At 44.6% G+C, this 27,487-nt stretch overlaps 1 protein-coding gene and 1 non-coding gene across 5 annotated transcripts; both read left to right on the top strand.

Moving 5' to 3' along the window:
* Positions 1-1,891: 1,891 nt before the first annotated feature.
* Positions 1,892-2,057, top strand: LOC121404555. The gene has a single exon (XR_005968075.1). It is a non-coding gene; the product is annotated as a U1 spliceosomal RNA (small nuclear RNA).
* Positions 2,058-12,538: 10,481 nt separating this feature from the next.
* LOC121404549 lies at positions 12,539-17,945 on the top strand. Of its 4 annotated transcripts, XM_041594205.1 has the most exons (3): positions 12,539-13,902; positions 13,958-14,134; positions 14,536-15,267. In XM_041594205.1, the coding sequence occupies exon 1, from the start codon at positions 12,553-12,555 to the stop codon at positions 13,681-13,683; it is 1,131 nt and encodes a 376-aa protein (XP_041450139.1). In that variant the 5' UTR covers positions 12,539-12,552; the 3' UTR covers positions 13,684-13,902; positions 13,958-14,134; positions 14,536-15,267. The 4 variants fall into 4 exon arrangements, with proteins under 4 accessions (XP_041450139.1, XP_041450138.1, XP_041450137.1 ...); XM_041594204.1 differs by lacking the exon at positions 14,536-15,267 and adding an exon at positions 17,821-17,945 and having other exon boundaries at positions 12,539-14,134; XM_041594203.1 differs by lacking the exon at positions 14,536-15,267 and adding an exon at positions 17,821-17,945 and having other exon boundaries at positions 12,539-14,157.
* Positions 17,946-27,487: the final 9,542 nt, after the last annotated feature.

The raw sequence follows: 27,487 nt of genomic DNA, 5'->3' as shown, positions 1-27,487 counted from the left end.
TCCACCAATTTGGCCAAGGTCAGCGCATACCGTATGAGCCATGTTGTCACACAGCCAGCAGTAGGTGAAAATTTGCTTTACGGCTACCGAGCGGCACTTTTTGGCACAGCAGGTACTCATTATAAGAGTGTTGACCGAAAGAAAAAGAAAAATAGTTGGGGAAAAGGTAGCAATCAAGTCGGTGTTTAAGGTAAAGCTGTCTCACACGCTTGAACAGTCAGATAAACGCACAAACAAAAACAAAGATCGCAAAAACAACCGCAAGCGTTCTAGGGCGGCCGCTCGAAGCGGAGTTAGCAATCAAAGCTTAAGCACAGAGAAACGAGATAAACACAGAGAGACGAGATAAACACAGAGCTTTAGGCAGGCACGGAGAGGCGACGAACAGAGAGCGTCAGTGCAAGAATATATGAAGAAACGGTATGAACGGAGATAGAACGGAGTAAAGAGCGGCTCAGAGAGAGTGCATCGAGCAAACGTCAACAACAACAAAGCTGTGAATACGGATGTACGGAACAAAAGAAAAAGAGCGATTGACTTTAAATATGAAATTAAAACACAAAAATAGGCTAACTAAACGAGCACAGGTAGTGGACAGATTGCACGGTCAGTTTATAACACAGGGTACACTAATAAAACACAAGTATATTCAATTAAGCGTCGAAAATAAATCTTTGTTGGAGGAGCGAAGTAGAACACGACCATCTGCCACGATTGATATCGATTGATATTGTAGCGATTGTAGCTTTATTGTTAGTTTGGAAATCACTTGAAATTCACTTTACGTCTGAACACTTCGGCAATCAAAAAGAAAGTGTCGTCCCTATGCAATGTAAGGGAGTGCCCTTACTAGGGGCATGTACATATGTAAATAGAGGGAGGTAGAACCTCATTTTTCATTTAGTATTATTTTTTTCATAGTTCGTAAGTTATTTCATATTCACCCTAGCATTAAGTCTTTTCATTTCTTTCACCTAATCATAAGAGCTGTACATAGTGGAGAATAGAGGCGAAAGCCGCGTAGGGGAAAAACATCGTAAATTCATAGGGCAAACCGTGGTCAGGAAACAGTCACCGTACTCGTCATCTCTGACCGCCCCTCACACACCCACACAGCCACAGCGAAGAACAAGTGACGTCACACTTGACAAACGAGCACAGCAGGCCACGATCTACGGGAGAGAGCAACACATACGTCACGGTCCGAAACGACGCACCACAACAGAGAGAGAAACTTCGCTCAAAATGCGGCCCAGCGACAGAACCCAGTGGACCACAAGACGATAGTAAAGCGGAACTATCGCAAAATGTTCGTAAACGGACTTAGAAATGATAAAAATCCGTGAGTTGTTACTGAAGCCTCGCTCAATGTCCGCAAGCGGACTCAAAAAAGAGCATTTAGCGGACAAAAAAGCATGGGACGTTTAAGTATCGCAAAATTATTGCAAACGGACTTAAAAATGAGTGAAAACTGTACAAGAAAGTAAAAAAAAACGGAAATATAGCTAGCTACCGGTAAAGTCTCGCTAAATGTGCGCACGCGGACTCAAAAAAGAGCATTGAGCGGACAAAAACCAGGGGACGTTTAAGTCTCGCAAAAATTACGCAAACGGGCCTAAAATTTAATGAAAAATCGACAAGAAAGTAAAACATAACGGAGAAAATAGCTAGCTACCGGTAAAGTATCGCCAAATGTTCGCAGACGGACTTAGAAAAGAGCATTTATTTTACTAAAACCAAGCGTCGACTAAAGTCGCGCAAAATTATCGCAAACGGAATTAAAAATGAGTGAAAACTGGAAAAGTCTGAAAACTATTCAGTGTTCTTGGGTAGCAGTAGGATAGGTTTATAATTCCCAACTGCTTCTGGCTGTGAGGACATGGAAACCCCGATGCCGATCAGAGGCGTAGAGGTTAATCGTGATCACGAGCGTGTTCCTCCGGAGTGAGACTTGGTCATTGCACGTCGGCAGAGATGACTTTTGCGATTATTCCTAATGTGAATAACTCGTCTGTGTAAATTTTGATAGCCGGGAATAGCGTTTGCGCCGTCCCTACTTAAATAATAAATATGCGAACAAAATACGAGGCAAAAAATATTATTTTTAATTTACTTTTAATATTACTAGTGGGCTACTTTTAATATTACTTTCGGCTCGATAATGATATTAAAAACGTATCGTAAAAGATAGCATAAAAGGCTCGCAAAAGATATTATAAAAGGTCCGCAAACGATACCTTCTTCGAGCTACCGAAAACGAAACTTTCACTGCCACAAAGTGAGCGACTAGTGATTCATTTTATTATCGTTTTTGGATCTACCGTTCTACGTTTTACCCGCTTGAGTTTCGCGTAACTCACGTTTGCGATATCGTTTACGAAGTTTTGGTCCACTGGGAACGCAGTGGCCGAGCAGCAAGCAGAGGAACGAAGGCTGAGCAGCGACTCTCAGCAGAGGGTGGACTCACCCCCACACATGGAAAAGAGGGAGACGGCGTGATACCGATGGACGATCGGGAAACGGCCCGAGTACCTCTGCCAAGACGCTGCCTGGAAAAGAAGGTTTCGAGCCCGCTTCGAATAGTGCGGCTCGGGAGTCAAGTGGAGATCGCCAGAAGTACCAGTCGTATTCGCGGAAAACAAAACCGGTGCCCTGCCGCCAAAAGTGCCCACCCCGCCCCACAACTGCGAAGAGAAAGCCACGCAACAACCAAACGAGCCGCTCGGAATACCAGGCCGTGGAGAGGGTAAGCTGGCTTCACTTAAGTGAGTAGGTGCGGTGCGATAGGTAGGGCGTAGGGACTGATTAAATAAAATTACAAAAGGAATAAAGCAAATTCACCCGGGTTAATCTCTTGGGAGGGAACTGGGAGCTCAAGCTGGTACCCAAACCCCTGCCACCGCGACTGAAGTCCATTTAATCCACCAAAGTCCCAACCTCAACTTACAGAAGCCGGACGTGGAAGCACGGCGACTGTAGGTAATCCTTCCTCCTTTTCCCAGTAGTTCTTTCCCTGTAGTCGGGGAGTCAGTCTGCGACACTGGACGTGGAAACACGGTGCCCGCAGAGCTGATCCTTCCCCCTTCCACCGTAGCTATTTCCCTTTAGTGTGGAGAGCCAGTCTGCGACACTGGACGTGGAAGCACCGTGCCCGTGGGTCTGACTCTTCCCCCTTGTAACTGCCCCTCGCCACATGCGCCCGCCCTCGCATTCCGGTGCGCCGGTGCGACATTTACATAGATCTTCTCGAGGTCCCACAACAAATAAGAAAATTTTGCTGTAGTGGATCGGGCCCTGGCCAGAGCGAAACTTCCTTACAGATGGCGCCCGAGCAGGGACCATCGAGTTAGAAATCAGATCTATAGTGGGGTATTTAAGGGAGTGTAGTAAGAAGGGGCAGCAGAATAGTGAGCGCAGGGATTGAAAAAGGGGAAAGACGGCGGCAGCAGCCACTTGCAGTGGATGCGATAGAGGAAAAAAAAAAATCTAGCGCAGGGCCCAGAAACTGTACGTCGCAGGAAACTAGGCAGTAACCCACGGTAGCAGGTAGCAGCAGGCAAAGCTAGGCCCAGCAAAACAAACCGCTAAATTGAACCCCGAATCATGTACAGTTGAGGCTGGTTTTACCAAAATTCCTAGCCCAGCGCCTCCGCATTTTTCTGATCGCAACGAGACGCGCGGCTCACGAGCCTGAAAATTTGCAACAACGCGTTTGCTGAGCCACGCGACAGAAAGAGACAGCACGTGACGTCAGAAAATCGGCAACCGCGCCTCCGCATTGTTTTCCGTCGCATTGCCCCGTGCGGCCCACGCGTCTGAAAATTTGCAGCAACGCGTTGCTGAGCCACGCGACAGAAAGAGACAGCACGTGACGCCAGAAAATCGGCAACCGCGCCTCCGCATTGTTTTCCGTCGCATCGCCCCGTGCGGCCCACGCGCCTGAAGATTGGCAACAACGCGTTTGCTGAGCCACGCGACAGAAAGAGACAGCAAGTGACGCCAGAAAATCGGCAAGCGCGCATCCGCATTGTTTTCCGTCGCATCGCCCCGTGCGGCCCACGCGCCTGAAAAAAATGCAACCACGCGTATGCCGAGCCACGCGACAGAAAGAGACGGCAAGTGACGCCGCGGGTATCAGCAGAAACGCGACCGCGTTTTAGTGCATCGCAAAGTACAGCTGCGGCCGCGAGATCAGCAGCAGCGACACGGCGACAAAGAAAGAGCGGCCGAAGTATCGGACGCTCAGGAGCAGAGCAACAGCGACGTACAGCGACAACCACGAGAACAGCAGCAGCGACACGGCGACAAGGAGAGAGCGCCAAGAACCCGGACGGGGGCAGCGGCTACACGGCGACAACAACGACACTACGACCATCGGGAGCCGAGCACAGGAGAGAGCCACGATCGGGTGGAGCAGCGCGGGTGGCAGAGCCCTCTGCCCCGAAACCCGACTGACGGCCAATATAAGGCGGAGCTTCACTGTGCGTTACCGTGCATTAGTTCCGGAGCCATCGAGTCCCCAGGACCAAGGTACCCATCCCTAAACGCCACAATCCCAAAGGAGACATGGGCTCGCGTTGGATATCGTACCGCCGCAAGGACGAGCTACAAGGATTGGCCCAAGAATTCGGACTCGAGTCAACAGGAACAGTGGACGAGCTCCGCAGCCGGATCGCCGGGTTCATTTCACGTGGCGGCCACTCCGAGGAAATACAGGCCAGGATACTGAGTTGGATAGCCACTTCGGCAGTATTCCTAGTCCCAGGGACCCACGGAGCCCCGCCACGTCTCCGGGAACAGAAACGCTAGCAAAGGAGGAAGAAAGCAGGGATAAGAAGCAGCTCCTGCTGTTGATCCCTGAGCCACCCAGCACAATCCGACCAGCGGGGCCAAAATCTCCAGGTCGCCCCATGACCCTCAGGACACCACCAGGACGAGTAATTGAGGCCTCGGAGCCCCTGGCCATCGACGGAAACCTCCAGCAGGGCCCTGTTCTGGATCCGCCACAACGGGTAATCCCCGAGTTGCCCAGTTCAGGTGGCAGTATCAGAACCACGCGGCATACCTCAAAGACCAGAACCCAGCACCACCGGACACCGCATCGCGATCGAACAACCAATCATCGGGACCCACTACCAAGCTGGTCTGTCCCAGGGACAACGAGCCTACCGCCCAGCAGGAGAAATCTCATATTCCCTGCTGGCCGACAAGCTAAGGAAGTGGGGATTGACCTTCAACGGTCACACGGACCCTCTAGCCTTCATCGAGTGCCTGGAAGAACGGGTGGAATCGTACGGAGGAAGCCCAGAACAGTTGCCCCGAGCCATCTCAGGACTCCTGTCGGATAAAGCTGAGGGATGAGCTGAGGTTAATGATGCAAAGAGCTCGGTACACACAGGAGCAAGAATTGGATCGTGTCTACGAAAATCTCCGTCCAGAGTACCAGCTGTACACCCGAAGACAAGACTTTCACACTTTGACGGAGCTAACACAGCTATGCATGGCATACGAGACAGCCAAGGACCGCGAGGTCACTCGTACTACGGGAGCCACGCACAGTAACCGCCCGAAAGCACCGCCCTACTCGGAAAACGAGGCACTAACACCACGGAGCTCCACTCAGGAGGCATCTCAGAGAACAGACATGGCCAACCGGGTGGTGGCCCAGGAAGAAGACAGACGGGTGGATGTGCGGCGAGCATGCAGAAACTGTGCGGAAGACGGGCATTTCAGCAGCACATGTTCCAACCGGCAGAAACTGTTCTGCTGGGAATGTGGCCGCCGGGGTGTCCGGACCATCAACTGCTGCCGGAAGCCAGGGTCGGGAAACGACTCGAGTCTCTGCCCGACTGGGACGCAGACGGAGACACAACGGCAGGACCCCCAGGAATAGGTCACCCACTGAGAGCGGATCGCCGCTCTCGTCACCATCGAAGGGAAGGCCCTGTCGGCCACCCTCGACACTGGAGCGACTCGATCTTTCATCAGTCAACGGATGGTCCAGGAATTAGGGACGGAGACGAATCTGCGCGAGGTGAGGACTAGGATTACCCTGGCGGATGGATCCAAGAAGGACATAACTCAAGCAGTGCTGGCAACGGTACGACTTGATCAACGGGAAGCGCGAATGGCTTTGCTCATCTTTCCCACGGTACTTGATGACGTCATCTTGGGTCTCGACTTCCTGTGCGGGATCCGAGCCAGGATCCACTGCGGACGTGCCTTTCTACAGCTGAGGGTAAGACGTGACCAGCCAGGTACGACACCACTGGCCCCATCTGTGTCTCGACCACGGACGGTGACCTTCGCCAGCACACCCACTACCAGCCCAGCAAAGCGGACCGCGCCTATGACTGGACCCATATCTCATGGACAGGCCCCGCCCAACCACAGGATCAGGAAAACTTCGGCAGAGGCAGTTGCGGCACCGCTGGACAACTCCAGGGCCAGCTCGCCGAACCGGGAGTCACACAACAGGATCAAGAAAACTTCGGCAGAGGCAATTGCGACACCGCTGGACAACTCCAGGGCCAGCTCGCCGAACCGGAAGTCACACAACAGGATCAGGAAAACTTCGGCAGAGGCAGCTGTGACACCGCTGGACAACTCCAGGGCCAGCTCGCCGAACCGGGAGTCACACAACAGGATCGGGAAAACTTCGGCAGAGGCAGCTGTGACACCGCTGGACAACTCCAGGGCCAGCTCGCCGAACCGGGAGTCACACAACAGGATCAGGAAAACTTCGGCAGAGGCAGCTGTGACACCGCTGGACAACTCCAGGGCCAGCTCGCCGAACCGGGAGTCACACAACAGGATCAGGAAAACTTCGGCAGAGGCAGCTGCGGCACCGCTGGACAACCCCAGGGCCAGCTCGCCGAACCGGGAGTCGCCCAACAACTTGACCATCAGGAAAACTTCGGCAGAGGCAGCTGCGGCACCGCTGGACAACCCCAGGGCCAGCTCGCCGAACCGGGAGTCGCCCAACAACTTGACCATGAGGAAGACTTCGGCAGAGGCAGTTGCGACACCGCTGGACAACTCCAGGGCCAGCTCGCCAAACCGGGAGTCACAAAACAGGAACAGGAAAACTTCGGCAGAGGCAGTTGCGACACCGCTGGACAACTCCAGGGCCAGCTCGCCGAACCGGGAGTCACACCACAGGACCATGAAAACTTCGGGAACGACGACGACAGCGCGACCGGACAACACCCGGACCAGATTGCCCGACCTGAAGCCGACCCCACCCAGCACGACCAGGACAAAATTAACGCCACGCATCGAACAGGATAGACCCAGCAGTTCAACCAGGAAAACGCCATCGAACCAAACGACCACGAAGAACCACAGCATAACACCCCAGGACAAAGACGGGTCTCGCCCCAATCCCACAGCCCTCGCCGAGAACAGGCGGATCAATCAGGTAACCAAGTCCCAGGCACGGAACAAGAGAGACGACGCCAGACAGAAGACACTGATAGCCATTAGACGACGCCGACATTGCAAGGTGTCGAAATCCGTTCCGAACTGCAGGTCCGGATGCTCACGCCACCGTGAACTTGGCCACCATCCTGACAGAGCCTGAACCTGCGCCCACACCAGCAGCAGCAGAGTTTCTGGAGCAGGAACTTGCCAAGTTCGAGGAACTCAACGGGACATCGCAAATCGCCGAGCATACGATCATTATGCGGGACGACCGACCCGTGAAACAACGCTACTTCCCCAAGAACCCAGCAATGCAGAAGATCATCGACGAACAAGTGGAGGAACTCCTACGCGACGGACGGATCGAGCCCTCGAAAAGTCCCCACAGTGCGCCCATCGTGTTGGTCGGTAAAAAGACGGGCGAAATGCGAATGTGCGTGGACTATCGGCAACTCAACGCTCGATCGGTGCCAGACGCATACCCGCTGCCCCGGATCAATCATATCCTGGAGAGGCTTCGCAACGCTCGATACATTTCGAAGTTGGACCTCAAGAATGTCTATTGGCAGATTCCGGTGGCAAAGGGTAGCAGGGAAGCCACGGCATTCACCGTACCGGGACGAGGACTTTTCCACTGGAAGGTCATGCCATTCGGCCTTCATTCGGCCCCAGCAACATTTCAACGCGCTCTGGACAGCGTCATCGGACCGAAAATTGTTTACCTTGGCCACGTCCTCAGCGAGCAGGGGATTCACACCGACCCGGAAAAGATCATCGCAGTACGTAAGTTAGCGCCGCCGGGCACTCTGAAAGAGTTGAGACGCTGCCTCGGGATGGCCTCGTGGTACAGGAGATTTGTGCCAAACTTCGCCACGGTGGTTCAGCCGATGACCAGCCTTTTGAGGAAGGACCACAAGTGGAACTGGACTGAGGAACAACAAGCTGCATTTGAGGACCTGAAGGAAAAGCTAACCCAAGCACCGGTACTGGCGTGCCCGGACTTCACGCAGAGATTTATCCTATAAACAGATGCCAGTGCCTACGGCCTCGGGGCAGTATTAACGCAACAAATCGACGGAGAAGAACGAGTCATCGCCTACGCCAGCCGACGACTCCTAAAAACGGAGGAGAACTACTCCGCCAACGAAAAGGAGTGTCTAGCCATCGTCGGGGCGATCCGCAAACTTCGGTGCTTATGGAAGGATATCACTTCGACGTAATCACAGACCACTTGGCGTTAAAATGGCTGAATACCATGGACAACCCAACAGGCCGCATCGCGCGCTGGGCTTTAGAGCTCCAGCAGTACCAGTTTGATGTTCACTACCGACGTGGTAGTCAGAATGTCGTGGCCGACGCCCTCTCACGACACCCAGTTGAAACACTGCAGCGAGCCGAGGAAGAAGTGAAGACCTGCTCTTGGATACAAAGACTACGCCGACGCATACAAGGGGAACCCGAAAAACACCACGACTTTATCATGGAGAATGACCAGATCTACAAGCGGACGGGATTTCGGGAAGCGGAGGAAGACCCCATACAGTGGAAGCTATGCGTCGCTAAGGACCACAGGCGTCAGGTGCTTAAGGAGTGCCACGACCACCCGACGGCAGGACACCTGGGAATCAGGAAGACGGCGACACGCGTTTCTCAACGGTACTATTGGCCGGGACTCCATCGAGATGTGGCCCGGTACGTCGGCAAATGTACCAGCTGCCAGCAGTTCAAGGCGAGCCAACTAAAACCAGCCGGACAGATGCACACACGGCAGCCCCAGGGTCCACTCGACATTCTGTGCGCAGACTTGGTCGGGCCACTCCCTCGGTCAAAGCATGGCAATACGATGCTTTTGGTCTTCTTCGACGCGTTCAGCAAATGGGTGGAACTGGTGCAACTTCGTAAAGCCAGTTGGAGAAGGCGTTCCGTGAAAGGATACTCAGTCGCTTTGGAGTCCCAAGAAGGTTCGTCTGCGACAACGGGACTCAATTTACCAGTCGCTCCTTCCAGAGCTTCTGCAAGCAAGCTGGAATGGAACTGGAGCATACGGCCCCATATACGCCACAGCAGGACGATCAAAACCATGATAGCCCAATACGTCGACGGGGACCAACGAACATGGGATGAGTTGCTTCCATTGACGAAACAGTCAACTCGTTCTATGAAACTATTAACGACGCCCTTAATATATATGTTCCTGTCATCAAATCTTTGTCGTCAAAACCTCCTTGGTTCTCCAAGAATTTGTCTTATTTAAAGAATGGAAAAACTAGGCTCTATAAAAAGTATCAGAATACTGGATCTATGATTTTCTTCGCCCAATATTCCTCCGCTCGTTCTCAATTCCTCACTGTTAATAGTCTTTGTTATAATCAATACATTTCCCGATGTAGTAAACATTTTCGTAGTGATCCAAAAAAATTCTATTCGTTCGTTAATTCTAAACGTAAGTCCAATGCATTTCCTCCATCCCTCCATTATCAAAACAAATCTGAATCTTCTGCTGCTGGTATTGCAAATTTATTTGCCACCTTCTTCCAATCAACGTACTCGTCACATAAATACCATGCATCTACTCCGTGTCCCTACCATTTACCTTATGCCAACAGCATTTTTCTGCCTTTCTTTGAGGAAAGTGATGTTCTAGAAGGTTTGTTAACGATTTACATATCATTCTCGGCGGGTCCAGACAAGGTACCAAGTTGTATTTTATAACACTGTGCCCAGTCCTTATGCAAACCGTTGATATATCTTTTCAACCTATCATTGGAACGGTCCTGTCTTCCAGTGATTTGGAACGAATCCTATATCATTCCGCTTCACAAAAAGGGTTCAAGATCTCACATTGATCTACCGAGGTATTGCTAAGCTTTCCGCATTTCCAAAGCTGCTTGAGTTCCTTATTACCAGGAAATTGCAACACCTATGCAGGAGTCTGATATCTCCATCGCAACACGGATTTTTTAAACATCGATCAACATTGACAAACCTTCTCGAGTTCTCTTCTGCAATTAACCGAGGATTTCAAAGCTCCCTGCAAACAGACGTAATTTTCACGGATTTTAGCAAGGCTTTCGACTCCGTGAACCATTCTCTTCTCATTCACAAGCTTTCTTTAATTGGTTTCCCCACTAATCTTCTAAACTGGATTTCGTCATATCTTTCTAACCGCACACAACGTGCTTTGTTTACTAATGTGTTGTCGAATGTCGTTAATGTTACATCAGGAGTGCCACAAGGTAGTCATTTAGGTCCACTTCTGTTTATTTTGTGTGTGAATGACCTTCCTCAAGTTATAACATACTCTTACTCTTTTTTTCAAAAAATCTCCTTTTTCTGAACCTTTCTAAATGCAAACTTATGACTTTTTACAGTAGCACTCCACATTTTGTCTCGTACGCTCTTGGAAATCATGCCCTCGAACGAATTTCGAGCACAAATGACCTTGGAGTTCTTTTCGATCATAGACTGTGTTTTAATAGCCATATAGCTGCAACTGTAAATAAAGCTAAGGGTGTTCTAGCGTTTATAAAGCGTTGGTCCAAGGAGTTTGATGACCCGTATGTCACCAAAACACTGTACGTCTCCTTGGTTCGTCCGATTCTGGAATATTGTTCTTGTGTGTGGAGTCCACAGTAAAAGGAGCAACAGTCCATTCTCGAGTCGGTCCAAAAAAAATTTTTAATTTTTGCCTTACGTAATTTTAACTGGGACTCGGATAGAATCTTGCCACCTTATCAACCGAGGCTACATCTTTTAGACCTGCCTTCTTTGCGCCATCGCAGAATTTTTAACGGCGTTATATTTGTACACAAGCTCCTAGTTAGGCTTGTTGATTCAGAAGCACTTCTTGGCCTGCTTGACTTTTCTGTTCCCCTTAGACCTACCCGTACCTTTCGTCCGTTTCGTTTACCCTTCTGTAGGTCTAATTACGCTCAACACGACCCTTTTCGAATCTTATGCTCTAATTATAATAATCTTTATCACACCCTATCCCCTGAATTATCCCTTAAAATTATAGCCAGTAAGATATACCTGTTCTTACAATCCACTAATTTTTAATTATTTCCTATATCCACTTTTTTTTCCTTTAGTTTTAATCATAATGTATGTTAGCAGATAGTTGCTAGTCTTCAATAAATAAATAAACGAGGGAGGTAGAACCTAATTTTTCAATTACACTGGTCAACACGATTTTTCCTCAAGGAACAAAACCAACTTTTTATTAAAGATTTGGGGCTTTGAAATGGTTTGATGATATTTTTTTTTTTTCTATGGCAGAACTTTTTTTTGAAAATTTTTTGAAAACTGGTATTTTTTTTAAAGCTTTTTTCAGAGGTTGCGATGGTTTTTTTCACATAACTTTAGTATCTTACGTCTGGTTGTAAAGAACTTTGCTATTTTGAAAAGGTAATTAAAACAGCTAGAAGTTAAGCCGACGTCCATGACGTCAGCCCAAAATGTATCCATATGTGGTCAGATTCGAAGACTGTCTTAGCGTGGATCAAGTCAGATCATAGAAAAAACAAACCATACGTAGGACACCGAGTCGATGAGATACTTGAAGCTACAAAGTTGGAGGATTGGCATTGGGTGCCCACCAAGGATAATCCTGCAGATTTTGGCACCAAACTCAGAACTGGTACACGAGAATCCTCCTGGCTGCAAGGCCCACGCTTCCTTCAAGAGGACGGAAACCTATGGGATGTAGGAGCTGCAGACATAGGTGAGACGGAGCTGGAGATGCGCAGCAAGTTCGTACTATCAGTTAATGAGGTGCTCTGTGATGGAACTGTCAACGTAGAGTTCAAGGAGCTTCTGGAGAAGTTCTCGTCATTCACGAAACTGGTGCGAGTTGTTGCTTGGGTTAACAGGATGTGCAACCGCAAGATTAAACGGAAGAGCTATTTAGATGTAGCTGAAATTGAGGAAGCCGAGCTCATAGTGGTCCGCAACGTACAGGATGTTGCATTTCATGATGAGCGGATGACACTATTGTCTGGAAAGCCCGTCGAGAACGATAGCAAGCTGTGGAAATTGTCCCCGGCTATAGACGAACGGGGAGTAATTCGCATGAATGGGCGTATAAATAATGCATATGCTGTTGGAGAAGAAACAAGGCGTCCAGTATTAATGCCCCAAGGGAATTACGTCACAGCATTGGTCGTGCAACACTACCACGAGACATGGAAGCATCAAAATGAGAATACTATAGTAGCAGAAATACGCCGAAAGTATTACATACCGCACTGCCGACAGGAGGTTCGCCGCGTATCTAGGAACTGTCGGACTTGCAAAATCCTAAGAGCAACTCCAAAACCGCCACTAATGGGACAGCTCCCTAAAGACAGACTTTCTCCGTACGTACGCCCATTCTCGTATGTGGGAGTCGATTACATGGGACCGTTTTTAGTCGTAAGAGGAAGAAGCACAGAGAAACGCTGGATATGCATATTCACATGCCTTACAATAAGAGCGATTCATTTGGAGATCGCCAGAGACCTGACGACAGATACGTGCCTTCGAGTGTTGCATAACTTCATGGCACGACGTGGTAGACCTGTACGGATCCGATCGGATAACGGGACAAACCTGGTGGGAGCTGAGCGTGAATTAAAAGAAACATTGCAGGTTCTGGACCATGTGAAAATAGCGAATGAGTTGGCAACCGAAAAAATCGAATGGCTATTTAATTGCCCGCTTAATCCCCATGCAGGAGGGTGTTGGGAACGATTGGTGCGAAGCGTGAAGAGGGCCATCGGACACGCATTATTTGAGAAAAATCTGAAAGAGGACATTTTATATAGCCTAATGTGTAACGCTGAAAATATAGTCAATTCCAGACCGCTCACACACATTGCTCTGGATGATCCCGATGACGACCCGATAACCCCTAATCACTTTCTCCTAGGTTCTGCCAATTCTAGCCAAACACCACATCCACAAGAAGAGAAGTACCAGCCAACACGAAAGGACTGGCGTATTGCTCAGCAGATCTCACACTCATTTTGGAGCAAGTGGCTCAATGAGTACCTACCGGACTTATGCAGACGGACGAAGTGGTATCAACCGGTGCCACCACTGGCTGAAGGAGACGTCGTTCTTATCTGCGATAAGAATCTCCATCGACACCAATGGAAAAAGGGAATGATCCTTGCAGTTACAGCTGGACGCGACGGACAGGTTCGCTCAGCAACTGTGAAGACGACCACTGGAGTTCTCAACCGCCCAACTTGTATGCTGGCAAAGCTAGATGTATTGTGAATCACAAGCGGGTTTGGTTCACGGTGGTGGGGATGTTGTGAAGAATCTCATTATTATTATTATTTGTATTTTTAATATTTACTAATTAGTCAAAATCCTGAATACCATTATTGTTAACATAATTAATGTAAGAGAAAAATGGTCACACTGCCAATAAGAGAAAAATGGCCACACTAAGTATGATCGATAGTCAGTCGAGAGCGTAAAAGAAAACGAAGCGTATGTAACCAGAGTAGTGGACATTTTTTGGTATTAACATTGAATATATTCCTAGGAAATAAAACACACATATAACCACGGCATTCAAGGTTGTAGTTTTATACGCATAACGCTAAGGAATCAACAGATGCTATAATACACCACTTGAAACAAAAATCATCAGCATTTTTGACATTGATTATAGCATTTCGTGATTTTATTTTTTTGGGTGCTTCTATGTACTTATTTGCAGGTATATGTTCCAATTTAATTATGGTTAGTGAAAATATTTAAAACTTTTTATTGCCCAACCAGAGTCCTTCTCTTGAAATTCACTACTCTGAGTTATCAAATGTTCAAGAGCATTATTTAGGTACTCATCAATTAACTCATGTTCATAAATACTCTTGTATGGCGTCCATATACTTTTAAAATTTAAATTGAACTTTACTGTTATGTACTCACTCATACAGTAACCCATTAATTTGGTTATATCATTCTTGCAATCATTATACAATTCTTTTAAATCAATCTAACCACATTTATTAGATTGAACACGATATGATTTTAATGGGAATTTCAAGCTTGATTAAATTAGAATAATATTTGTATTGTTCTCTAGTTGAACTGCTGTTGCATTCTTATGCTTTTCAGACATAATGTGGCGCATTTCTCTAGAGGGAGGGTAGCTCTCTCCACATATTGAACAGGTAATATTTACCATTGGGAGTATCCATTCTAGGACGTTTTGCGGTTCCTGACGTTGACGGTCCTTGTTGGTTAGTTGTTTTAGAGTTTTTGCTCATTATGATTTCGAAGGCATTTCGACGATCCGAGCATAGAGAGTAAGGGCTCTGTTAAATCCATGGACTTAGAGCATCTGTCACCCTTAATTTGTTTCCGGAGACCTGAACAAATTTCATAATGAGAGTCCAACTCCGTTGACTCTAAAGATTTATAGCACAGCTTACACTCAAAACCACTTTTACTATTCAAAGTGGACAAAGAGTGTTTTCTAAATGACGTTCTATTTATCTTCTTAACTCCTACTTATTCGTTTGTAACCAAAAGATTCAATACCTGCTTTCAAACCTATTTCAAACGATTTCTACTGGTGGTGAATCAATAAACCAATAAATAACTTCAATAGCACCTGTATACTACCTAAAATCCACTTGTTCTTTTTGTGTAATCCCCGCTTAGAAAAACCTGATTCAAACGAATCCTATGATTCTCTTGGGGATGAAACATTTGAGAAAGTGAAATTCACCCAATCAAAAGTAAGGGAAACATTGAAAACAAAATATTTTTAAATTTAGTATTATATTTAATATATGTATATATTATAATTTGAAAAATACATCGAGCTATAATATTATAAATAAGATTCAGCCTCAATTCTTTCAACAGCTGCTATTATCTCAGCGTCATCTTCGTCCCGAAGTAGATCCTGGAGTCGTTCCCTTATACCGCAGTTTTGATCATCAATCAAATTGAAAATATGGTCATCATCCGGGAAAACGAATGGCGTTTCAACCATGGAGTCCTCGCCAACATATTCCTCAAAAACGAATTGAGGTGCAATCATTAGGTCATCATCCTCACTATCATCATCCCATTGAGTCTCATTGATAGGATCCCAATTCCTCTCTAGATATTTTTGGGTTTTAATTCCAAAAATCCGGGAAAGGTCTACGAAGTCTGGTTGAGAATCCAGATTTATGGCTTCCTCCGGTTGCGAATCAATAAAAATTATCTGTAGGTCATCCATCTTTGTATACAGTTTACTAGTTTTTGTAATAGCTTATAGCTTATAGCTGTGAGTAGCTATTATATAGGCACTCAACTATAGGACAGTGTTAGGATTACAGTAAAACGAGAAGGAACGTGTGAGTCGCTTCTAAAGACGCGACTCTACTTATACCAGTACTCAGTCAGTATTTACATATTTGAACATATGATTTTTTAGAATTTTAGCATTAAAAAAAAAAATTTTACATATTACATTTTACATTTTTTTGCTACATCAGCTATCTACATCTACACATACAATGTATATTCTACATCTAACATGTAGATTATACATGTACCATTTATATTCTACATCTCCTCCGCTAGGAGTTGCTCGCGCACTGAACGCGGCAGAGTGTGCGAGCGAGAAGGAAAATGAGTTGCTGGCCGTTGGAAGGAGGGGTCAGGGGAAGCAACTGAAAATTAATTTCGTCATTCTGGCTATAATTATGATCCGATCTGATTCAGATTCGGCAAACTGGTAGATATGGTCATTCTCTACGATACTGCGTTTATCGTTTAGTTTTATCGTATCTTTAAAAATGTGCCTGCCACAGATTTTCGTTCTTTGTGGGTGCGGAAGGGGGCGGGGCGAAATTTTGAAATACACTTGTAGTAGTGGAATATCACATGAGTCTGGAAACCAAATGTGGTTGCCCTAGCTTTTATAGTCTCTGAGATCTAGGCGCTCAACAAGACAGACAGACGGGCAGACGGACAGACAGACAGACGGACAGACAGACATGGCTATATCGACTCGGCTATTGATGCTGATCAAGAATATATATACTTTATGGGGTCGGAAACGTTTCCTTCTCTGCGTTACACACATCCACTTTTACCACAAATCTAATAGACCCCTTAACTCTTTTTTGAGTACGGGTATAAAAAGGTTTAAGGTCATCAAGGTCCTTTTACAGGCAAATGCTTCTGAGGAGGTCCAGAGGGCGACGAGGGCTGTGTGGGCGATTTCGGGGGAAACCGGATGAAAAAAATCCCAAGACCGTGTTTCGTTTCAAAGTATATTCAGAATGACGCTCGATTTTTCACATTTTTTCTCGGTAAATCTACAACTCTCCCGCAAGGTGGATAAAGCCAGGTGAGGCCGTGGCTTTATAAGTGGTTAGGGACGCTGCGAGTCGAACGCGAACATTCCGCCGCCCTTGCAATATATTGAAAATTATGGAAAGTCCACTGCAATTTTGTATGCAATTTTACCAAGATACAAAAAATAATGAACCGAAAATAATAGTTTTTCACAAATGGCTCGGTGAGAAAGTTAAAGCAGCGCAGCTATTAGGGTTCGGGCAGAGTAAAACAAAAGAAACAACTCTGACTGTTTCAAATCAATTAACATATGACAAAAAGGACAAGTCTCAATATTGTAACTTTTGCAAAAAAACTAACCATTATGTATCAACATGAACTAAATTTAAATCATTAGATATTGACCAACGATGGGAACATGTTAGTAAAAATCGATTATGTATATCATGTCTTTGCAAAAATCATATAATGAAAAATTGCAAGCGAAACAAACCATGCGAAATTGATAATTGTACCAAAACACACAACACATTATTACATAAGAATAGACTGCCAAATCAATATTGTGACAATTCTCAGGGTTTTACAGAACCAAAGTTAGAAACAGAAATTAATTGTAACATAAATTATGATAACCACAAAAATCTTCTAAAGGTAGTACCCATTTCGATTACACTACTCGACAAAATCGAACTTTTTTTTCCTCAAGGATCCAAACCGACTTTTTCTGATAGATATGGGGCTTTAAATTTTTTTAAAGAATTATGGTTTTTTTTTTATGGCAGAACTTTTTTTTTAAGAATTTTTGAAGTCTGGTATTTTTTTTAAAGCTTTTTTCAGAGGTAGCGCTTGTTTTTTCACATAACTCTAGTATCTTACGTCTGGTTGTAAAAAACTTTGCTATTTTGAAAAGATAATTGAAACAGCTAGAAGTTAAGCCCAAATACTTTGTGATTTCAGCTTACCGTCTGGGAAATAAAAAGCATTGAAATGCAAAAATGATGATTTTTGTGCGGTATTTGTTACGAAATTTTGACTTTAAAAACTCAGGAAAAGTCGAAAAAAAATTATATCTTGTGTCCTCTATTTTTTTGTGTATAGGTGCGTTAATTTGGCGTCGTTTAAGGTATCGCTCAATAAAAAACAGTCACCGTACTCGTCATCTCTGACCGCCCCTCACACACCCACACAGCCACAGCGAAGAACAAGTGACGTCACACTTGACAAACGAGCACAGCAGGCCACGACCTACGGGAGAGAGCGACGCATACGTCCGATCCGAAACGGCACGCCACAGCAGAGACAGAAACTTCGCTCAAAATGCGGCCCAGCGACAGAACGCAGTGGCCGAGCAGCAAGCAGAGGAACGAAGGCTGAGCAGCGACTCTCAGCAGAGGGTGGACTCACCCCCACACATGGAAAAGAGGGAGACGGCGTGATACCGATGGACGATCGGGAAAAGGCCCGAGTACCTCTGCCAAGACGCTGCCTGGAAAAGAAGCGTTCGAGCCCGCTTCGAATAGTGCGGCTCGGGAGTCAAGTGGAGATCGCCAGAAGTACCAGTCGTATTCGCGGAAAACAAAACCGGTGCCCTGTCGCCAAAAGTGACCGTGCCCACCCCGCCCCACAACTGCGAAGAGAAAGCCACGCAACAACCAAACGAGCCGCTCGGAATACCAGGCCGTGGAGAGGGTAAGCTGGCTTCACTTAAGTGAGTAGGTGCGGTGCGATAGGTAGGGCGTAGGGACTGATTAAATAAAATTACAAAAGGAATAAAGCAAATTCACCCGGGTTAATCTCTTGGGAGGGAACTGGGAGCTAAAGCTGGCCCCGACCACTGCCAACGCGACTGAAGTTCTTTCCCTGTACTTGGGGAGTCAGTCTGCGACACTGGACGTGGAAACACGGTGCCCGTAGAGCTGATCCTTCTCCCTTCCCCCGTAGCTATTTCCCTTTAGTGTGGAGAGCCAGTCTGCGACACTGGACGTGGAAACACGGTGCCCGTAGAGCTGATCCTTCCCCCTTCCCCAGTAGCTATTTCCCTTTAGTTTGGAGAGCCAGTTTGCGGCACTGGACGTGGAAGCACCGTGCCCGTGGGTCTGACTCTTCCCCGTTGTAACTGCCCCTCGCCACATGCGCCCGCCCTCGCATTCCGGTGCGCCGGTGCGACATTTACATAGATCTTCTCGAGGTCCCACAACAAATAAGAAAATCTTGCTGTAGTGGATCGGGCCCTGGCCAGACTGAGAGTCTGTACCCCAGCGAAACTTCCTTACAGCAAGGAACGCACGCTTTATAGGTAGACACGTCATCTGTCGACGTCGACGAAGAGCCGAAGGCGCATTGCCTGAGAGAGATAGCCTTATGAAAAAAGCATGCAGTGAGAGTGAGAGACATATACGGCATTTTGCGTGCTTTCTTTCATGCTATCTCTCTCTTTTTAAAAATTACTGGGCTAACCAGTGCTACCAAAATTTAAGTCAAAACAAGCTCGATTCCAAAAATGGCTAAAACCAAAAAATAATAAGCTTAAAACACTTTGTAGATTTAAAGATTGGATTATATGTACATACTATTGATAACTTAATATATTTATCCACTTTAACCTCTTCCTCTAGACAGTTTTATTTTTTCATTTTTGAAATTAAATTCAACTATTTAAATTGTAAGTTGAAGTTCTGGCAACTACCATCAACCATCCAAACATCACTAAAATATCCGAATAAATTAAACCATGTCTGTCTGTCCGTCCGTCTACATCTACGTCTGTAGCATCTACAATTTTTAAGATACAAAAAACGCAATATCTACCATATTCCGAATCTGGGTCAGATGGAATCATTATTCTAGCCAGAATTGATAAATTAATTTGCCATAGCTAACCTTCCACGCACGATACAGAGAAAGAAGAAAGCTAAATGCGCAGCACCGTTATGTTAGAAGAGCACAGCTATAGTGACGCGTGACGTAGATAATGTACGACCGAACACCTGGTTTCAACATCTGGCAGAATAAGAAACAAATGCCGGCCTGGTTTTTCTGTGTCGTGCCGTCCTGGCTTACTCATTCTCTCTCTTTCTCACCCAAGTAATGTGAGCCCTCTATCGGCGGAGATGGAGCTGGAACGCCGTTAGTGCGAGAAAGGAGACAAAGAGGGCGCTTACGTAAAATTACCGGAATGACTCTGCAATATTTTCAACAGTCCGCACTTGTATTGTAAAACTCTCACATGAGAGCTCGTTAGGGAATGTTTTGCGATATGAAAATGTCTTACTCGTACACAAGCTCGCTTGCGACCTCGTTTGCGAGTGTTTTGCGATACTAAAAGGATAGCTCATTTTTGGCTCGCTTGCGAGCTCGTTTGCGAATGTTTTGCGATACAAAAATGGATTACTCGTACACAAGCTCGCATGCGAGCTCGTTTGCGAGCATTTGGCGGGACTCTCGCAAAAGGCATGTTCATTGGTTTGCTGGGAGATGTAGAATATACATTGTAGATTTAGATAACAGATGTAGAAAAAATATGTAAATTCTAAAAATCTAAAAAATCATAAGCCCAAACATGCATAAACTTACTGAGTACGGGTATAAGTAGAGTCGCGTCCCCAGAAGCGACTCACACGTTCCTTCTCGTTTTAAACTAAAATAATAAGTAGAAATAGGGAGTTTCTGTAAATTGGTACTAGTAGTGCTAATCCTATATATAGAAATACATAATTCAGAGAAAACCTATACTGCGAATTAGCTAGATGGATATTTACCCCAGTAGGAATTTGCACCACGGTAATCAATGAAACTTTCGGAATTTCTTTGGATCTTCTTTCTCCAAGTGGGGCTACCAACGTAGGGAATGAGCGCACAGGTGCTGCCGTGGTCTTGGGGTTATGTTCACCCTCGAGCTACATCGAAGAATTCGAAAAATGCACTTGCTTAGAAAACTGGGTATTGACCTTATTCCTCGATCATACTCACGGATATGGCCAGCTTATAAATGGTTGGCACAACTTATTTCTAACTGAAATATGCAACATGAGGAAAACGCACGACAAGCGATAAATGTTAAAACACCCCGCTGAAATCACACTTTGTGGCTCAACCAATCAAAGCGTGATCCACGCTTGGAGTGCTATTGAACTAGTCACTGTTTGATATCCTTAGCGTGATATTTGCCAACAAACCGACCCTGACAATCTTCTAAATCATAATAGCTGTTTCCGAGTCTTCTCCTTATTCGGGCCTTCCGAAAAGTAGGCGCCAGTTTCGCATTGAATCCTTTAACAAAATTACTCTGCTCAAAATTTCGTCTATATACTTCTTGAGCCACTTGGAAGTTAACTTCTCGACTTCGCAGATTGTAGGTGTTTTCGTTTCGAGCATGCTGTTTTTGCATCGCTTCTGCAGCGGTTTTACGAATTATCTCCAACGAGTCGTCCCGATCAAAAACTACAGTTCATTGAACTTGTGTGATTTAAATTGGACACCGTTTTCCGAAACTATCACTTCTGTGACTCCAAAGCAATGAAAAAAGTCTTCCTCCATAAACGAAATTATTGCTTCCGCCGTAAATTTTTTTACCGCTTTGAGAAAAGGGAATTTAGAAAAGTGATCCAGGACTACAAATATGCCGATATTTCCCGATCGACTTCGTGGATACGGGCCTAAAAAATTCACGTAAAGTTTTTTAAATAAACGGTCGGTAACCCCCGCTTTACACATTCGAGGACGAAGGGGATGATTGGGATGCTTACAGCATTTGCACAGCGATATTTATAAATTCCTTAACATCTTCCACTAAGTTCGGCCAATAACACTACTCGACAAAATGGAACTTTTTTTTCCTCAAGGATCCAAACCAACTTTTTCTGATAGATATGGGGCTTTAAAATTGTTTAAAGAATTATGGTTTTTTTTTCTATGGCAGAACTTTTTTTTAAAGAATTTTTGAAGTCTGGTATTTTTTTTAAGCTTTTTTCAGAGTTAGTGCTTGTTTTTTTCGCATAACTCTAGTGAAGAAAAGAAATTTGCTATATTGAAAAGATAATTAAAAGCTAGAAGTTAAGTCTAAATACTTTGTGATTTACCGTCTGGGAAATATAAAGCATTGAAATGCAAAAATGATGATTTTTGTGCGGTATTCTTTACGAAATTTTGACTTTAAAAACTCAGGAAAAGTCGAAAAATTGTATCCTGTGTCCTCTATTTTTTTGTGTATAGGTGCATTAATTTGGCGTCGTTTAAGGTATCGCTCATTAAAATCTATGGAGAGACTTTGGAGCTAAAATTGGTTAACCAAACCAAAAAAATGAAAAAATTAACAAAAAATACCTTTTGGAATGTTGCGGGCCCAACTGCCAATTGGGAACAAAGCAAACGAAAAAGGGTTGTACATTTGGTACCTGATCGCGTTCCTTTGGTATGAAATGTTGTTGACAGCTACTTTTTTCGTTATCTGAGGTAGGATACCTATTCAGGTAAAATGTTTCCTTTATATTCTCACAAGTGCAGGTCCACACAAATTGGATCTCGCCGCGTCTACCTAATCATAGTCATGGATATATAACTCTGTGCCTATAGTGTCTGTGCCTTAGTGTAGTTCTGACTTCCCTCAGAATACGATCGTGTGTTTACCAAAACATCTTACAATTAATTAAAATCAATTGTCAGGGATACCCCTGGCCGATAATTTTTATGTGCTTTCCGAGCAGACTCATTTTGCTACATATGTGGTAAGTACATGATGATCAACGAAATAAAAATCGCTTTTACCGAAACTCTCCAAAAACAGTATGAAGAAAACTTTAAAATCAAACCCGAATTCAGTAAAGAAAACTGGAATTGGGAAACACATGAAAATAGGTTACCCGAAACAATCTGGTTTCGGCTTTACCCTTCATGCTCGTCCTTTAGAGGAAATACCGCCCCTAAAACGCAAAAAAGGTATCTTCCTCGTCGAATGGAACAACGGATTCAAGCAATAACTATTCAGGAGAATGGAAATTTTGCAATCCTATTTCACAGGAACAATTGAACGATTTGGTGAGGAACCTGGATCTTCGTAAATATATAGCCGAGTTTCTTGGTCCTTTTGTAAAGGATTCCGGCTTATTAAAGGAAAACGTCAACATAATCCATTTCCGGACGCGTCATTTGGCTCACGCACAATTTTATATGACGAAAGATGATATGTGCATATGCCACGACATTTTTGGTTTATTCAATTAACTGGGTGAAGCTTACGACCCAAAAAATTGAAGGTTGTTTGTTGACAGCAACAAGGAAATTTTAAAGTCTGTTTTGCTACATAATGGAAACCAAAAGCCGTCTGTTCCCATCGCACATGCTGTTAATATGAAGGAAACATATCAAACAATGATCAAATTGTTTGAAAATATTAAATATAAAGAACACCAGTGGAAGGTCGCATGTGACTTAAAAGTCGTGGCCATTTTAACTGGATTGCAAGGTGGTTATACAAAATACTGCTGCTTCCTTTGTCTATGGGATAGTAGATCTAGAGAAGAGCATTACTCAAGAAAACTCTGGCCAAAACGGGAGGAACATACTTTGGAAAATTACAACATACAGAATTCAGCTCTCGTGAAGTTTAAAGACGCTATTTTACCACCATTACACATTAAGCTGGGACTAATGAAAAATTTTGTTAAAGCAATGGATACGGAATGCGAATCAATGTCTGGACGTTGATATGCAATGACTGCACCATCAAGTGGCCCATGGGACACCAAGCCGAAGCCTGTTACGCGCGGAACCCAGGCAGAAACGCAGCCCTCCTCCCGCCCAACCGACCGAGGGGCGTTGCCGCATGACGCGCGACGCCTGTTACCGAACCGATCGCGAGCATGCAGGAAAGATAGGTGTTAGACTAAAATTCGAGGAAAATTAGAGCTAAACACAACTCAAATCGCTAAACATGCAAAGATAGCTAAAAAATATAACTAATTACGGGAAAGGTATGTTAGTATTAGTGATTTAAGAAGAGGAAGGGAATTAGTAGTTGATATTGTGTGATAGAGGGAATTGAAATCCGAGCAAAGTACCCTAAATGGTTCGTGCAAGGAATAATTCGATCTACAAAGCGGAAGGAAAAGAGGAATGAAGTTTCTAGTAGATCTAATAGGAATCGTAAAGTTTATGCCGCTCAACAAGTCAGGGCTATCTACATCACCCTTGATCAGGTTGTGCATAAAAATCACACCAAGCATTTTTTTACGACTAACTAAGGTTGGAAGGTTTATTAAAAGCAATCTACGAGGATAAGATGGCAGTCTCACACCTGCATCCCAGTTAAGGCCACGCAGAGCAAAAAGTAAAAAGTTTTTCTGCACTGATTCTATACGGTCCTGGTGTACTTTGTACTGGGGGCACCATACACAAGAGCCGTATTCTAAAATCGGACGAACAAGCGAGATATAGAGAGTCTTCGTTATATAGGGGTCGTCGAATTCCTTTGACCACCTCTTTATAAACCCAAGCACACCCATGGCCTTATTTACCATGGTAGAAATGTGTTCAGAAAATTTTAACTTTGGGTCTAATTTAACACCAAGATCATCAACCAAGGTAATTCTCTCAAGAGAACCACCGCAGAGGCTATAAGGAGCCAATAGGTGGCTGGAGCGATGAAATGTCATTACTTTGCATTTCGAGGCATTTAGGTGTAACATATTTGCACAACACCATGATTGAAAGTTATTGAGATCGGATTGCAAGCGAGAGTGAAATGAAATGTCCTTATACTGGACACAAAGTTTAACATCATCCGCATACATGAGTACTCGAGAGTTTGTTAATACTGAAGGCAGATCATTAATAATGAGTGTGAATAGTAGGGGGCCTAGATGGCTGCCCTGTGGTACTCCAGAAGTAACCTTAACAGGTGAAGAGAAGGAGTTTTTGAAGAGGACTCTTTGAGACCTAGAACAAAGGTAGCTAGAAATCCATCTCAAAAGATTAGGCGGAAACCCTAAAAGGTCAAGTTTTTGTGCTAAAAGAGAATGGTTTACAGAATCAAATGCTTTACTAAAGTCAGTGTAAATGACATCCGTCTGCAAGTTACCTTGAAAGCCTTTAATGATAAAAGAGGTAAACTCTAATAAATTTGTGGTTGTTGATCGTCGCCTTATAAATCCGTGCTGGGACGGAGATGTAAGTGATTTCCAGAGATGTTGCAAGTGCGGAGTTAAAATTTTTTCAAACATTTTAGAAATAGCGGATAACTTGGATATACCTCTATAATTATTTGCATCAATCTTGCTACCTTTCTTATGGAGCGGAATAATAAAAGATTCCTTCCAGATGGGGGGGAAGCATGAAGAGTTAATGGATAGGGTGAATAGTTTAAGCAAGGGTCCACACAGAGCGTCAGCACAGTACCTGAGTACACAGCCGGGAACTCCGTCGGGACCTGGTGAAAAAACCGGCTTAACTAGTCGAAGATCATGAAGCAGTGAGCTTTCATTTAACAAGGGGCTGAAGATGCCATTCGACCTTGGTAAACTGTATGGATACGGCTGACCAGAGTAGCTTTCATGAGAATAGGTTGTTTGGAAAAATTTGGCAAAAAGATCGGCAATTGACTGATCATTGTTTGCTGACATATTGAGAAAAGATAACGAGGATGGATGTACGGACGTTCTACGCTTACTATTTACGAAGCTGTAAAACTGTTTAGGGTCCTGTGAAAATCGTATCCTGCATCGAGATAGGTAGTTTTTATAGCATTGAGCGTTAAGAACGGAGAATTTTGACCGAGCTATTACATAGTGAGAAAGAGAAGAGGGAGAACCAACTTCTTGAAATTTTTTATAAAGTCTTGATTTTAAATTTTTTAGACTGGATAACTCCTTGATAAACCAAGGAGGCTTTCCAGATCTAACCGGACAAGAAAGTGGGACACAAGAATCAAAAAATGTGTCAAGTACATTGTAAAAAATGTGTGTGCCTTTCATAACGTCAGTGCACAAGTACAGAGCGGACCAATCAAAATCCCTAATAAGGTTATTAAGCTTCATAAACTCGGCTTTACGAAAGCAGCGGACAGATAGCCTACCCATTCGATCCAATACAGTAGGGCCAATATCGACTGACACTTCGAATGTAGAATGGTAGGAGTCTTCAGGTATACTGAGCGGAAGGGCTCGGGTTAACAACGCTATGGTCGGATCCGAGACAAAGCACAGATCAAGCAATCGACCCAAGGAATTTTTCACATGGTTGACTTGAGACAGGGATAGGTCTAGCAAGCCGTCGATAAAGTCGTGTCGTGACATGGGCACAAGGTTATTAGACTCGTTTACCGAAGACCAAACAGCACCTGGCAAATTAAAATCACCAAGAACTATCATATGGTCTTTATCTGATAGCGAGGAAGAAACAGTTTTTCAAGCGGACAGGTGATGCTCGTATATTAAGATATCCGAGGAAGGTGGAATATACGAGCAAGTAATGAAAATGGAAAAGCCTGGGAGAATCAGTTTTACGCACAGGAATTCCAGGTCTTGTTGAACCTGGACCATGAAATGTTCCGACGTGAAGATTGAGTCCACTGCAATAAGGACCCCACCTCCACGTCGAGACGAACGGTCATTTCTAAAAATTGTGTACCGACCTGCCAAAACTTCGGAACTAAGGATGTCCGGCTTTAACCAGGTCTCGGTGAACACAATAACGTGGGATGAGAATGCGAGACTCTCAAGGAAAAGAGTGCTGAGCTTACTACGCAAGCCTCTAGCATTCTGGTAGGTAACCTAATTCTGGTAGGCGTTACCTAAAAGCTGTTTTCCACGTCTATCGCTGGCAAAAGTGAAATAAGGAGTATTTGATGGTCCCCAAATAAAAAAACTACTAAAAGATGATGTATTTCCAAATATGTTATCTAAGAATGAAAAAGCAGCTTGGAACTCATTCCGAATGGTAGTAACAAACTTTCTTGGAAACAGCAAGTCTGATGATTATGTTAATATCGTCCAAGAGCTAATTAAGAATTATAAAAAAATCGGGGCAAATATGTCACTAAAAGTCCATTTCCTGCACTCCCACTTGGACTTTTTTCCGACAAACCTAGGCGACGTTAGTGATGAACACGGAGAGAGATTTCATCAACAATTTAAATATATGGAACAACGTTATCAAGGTGTTTGGAATGAGAATATGATGGGCGACTATATGTGGAACTTCATTAGAGAATCTGGTTCGAATACAAAAGGAAGACAGCAACTTAAACTATTTTAAAAAATGTTAGCAAGCATTAGCAAACCAAATGCATCACTTATGTTTAAAAACTTGTAGCAACATAACACCAAATAAAAAAGTTGTATATCCTTAGAATTGACTGAAAACACTAAAAATTACTGATTTTTGTATGGGTTAAGGAATGAAATCCCATATCTCAGGTATTTCTACTTTGGTTTTATGGAAATATTATTAGGTAGACGCGACGAGATCCAATTTGTGTGGACCTGCACTTGTGAGAATATAAAGGAAACATTTGACCTGAATAGGTATCCTACCTCAGATAACGAAAAAAGTAACTGTCAACAACATTTCATACCAAAGGAACGCGATCAGGTACCAAATGTACAACCCTTTTTCGTTTGCTTTGTTCCCAATTGGCAGTTGGGCCCGCAACCTTCCAAAATGTATTTTTTGTTAAATCTTTTCACTTTTTAGGTTTGGTTAACGAATTTTAGCTCCAAAGTCTCTCCATAGATTTTAATGAGCGATACCTTAAACGACGCCAAACTAATAC

This window comes from Drosophila obscura, unplaced genomic scaffold (genome assembly GCF_018151105.1).
Source record: "Drosophila obscura isolate BZ-5 IFL unplaced genomic scaffold, ASM1815110v1 contig_213, whole genome shotgun sequence".
Lineage (NCBI taxonomy): Eukaryota > Metazoa > Arthropoda > Insecta > Diptera > Drosophilidae > Drosophila > Drosophila obscura.
Note: the sequence above shows the minus strand (reverse complement) of the source record. Positions and strands in the feature narration are given on the sequence as shown.

What these genes read in the sequence shown, in the direction of transcription:
- LOC121404549 (XM_041594204.1), top strand. Translation starts at nt 12,553, where the DNA reads ATGCCCCAAGGGAATTACGTCACAGCATTGGTCGTGCAACACTACCAC.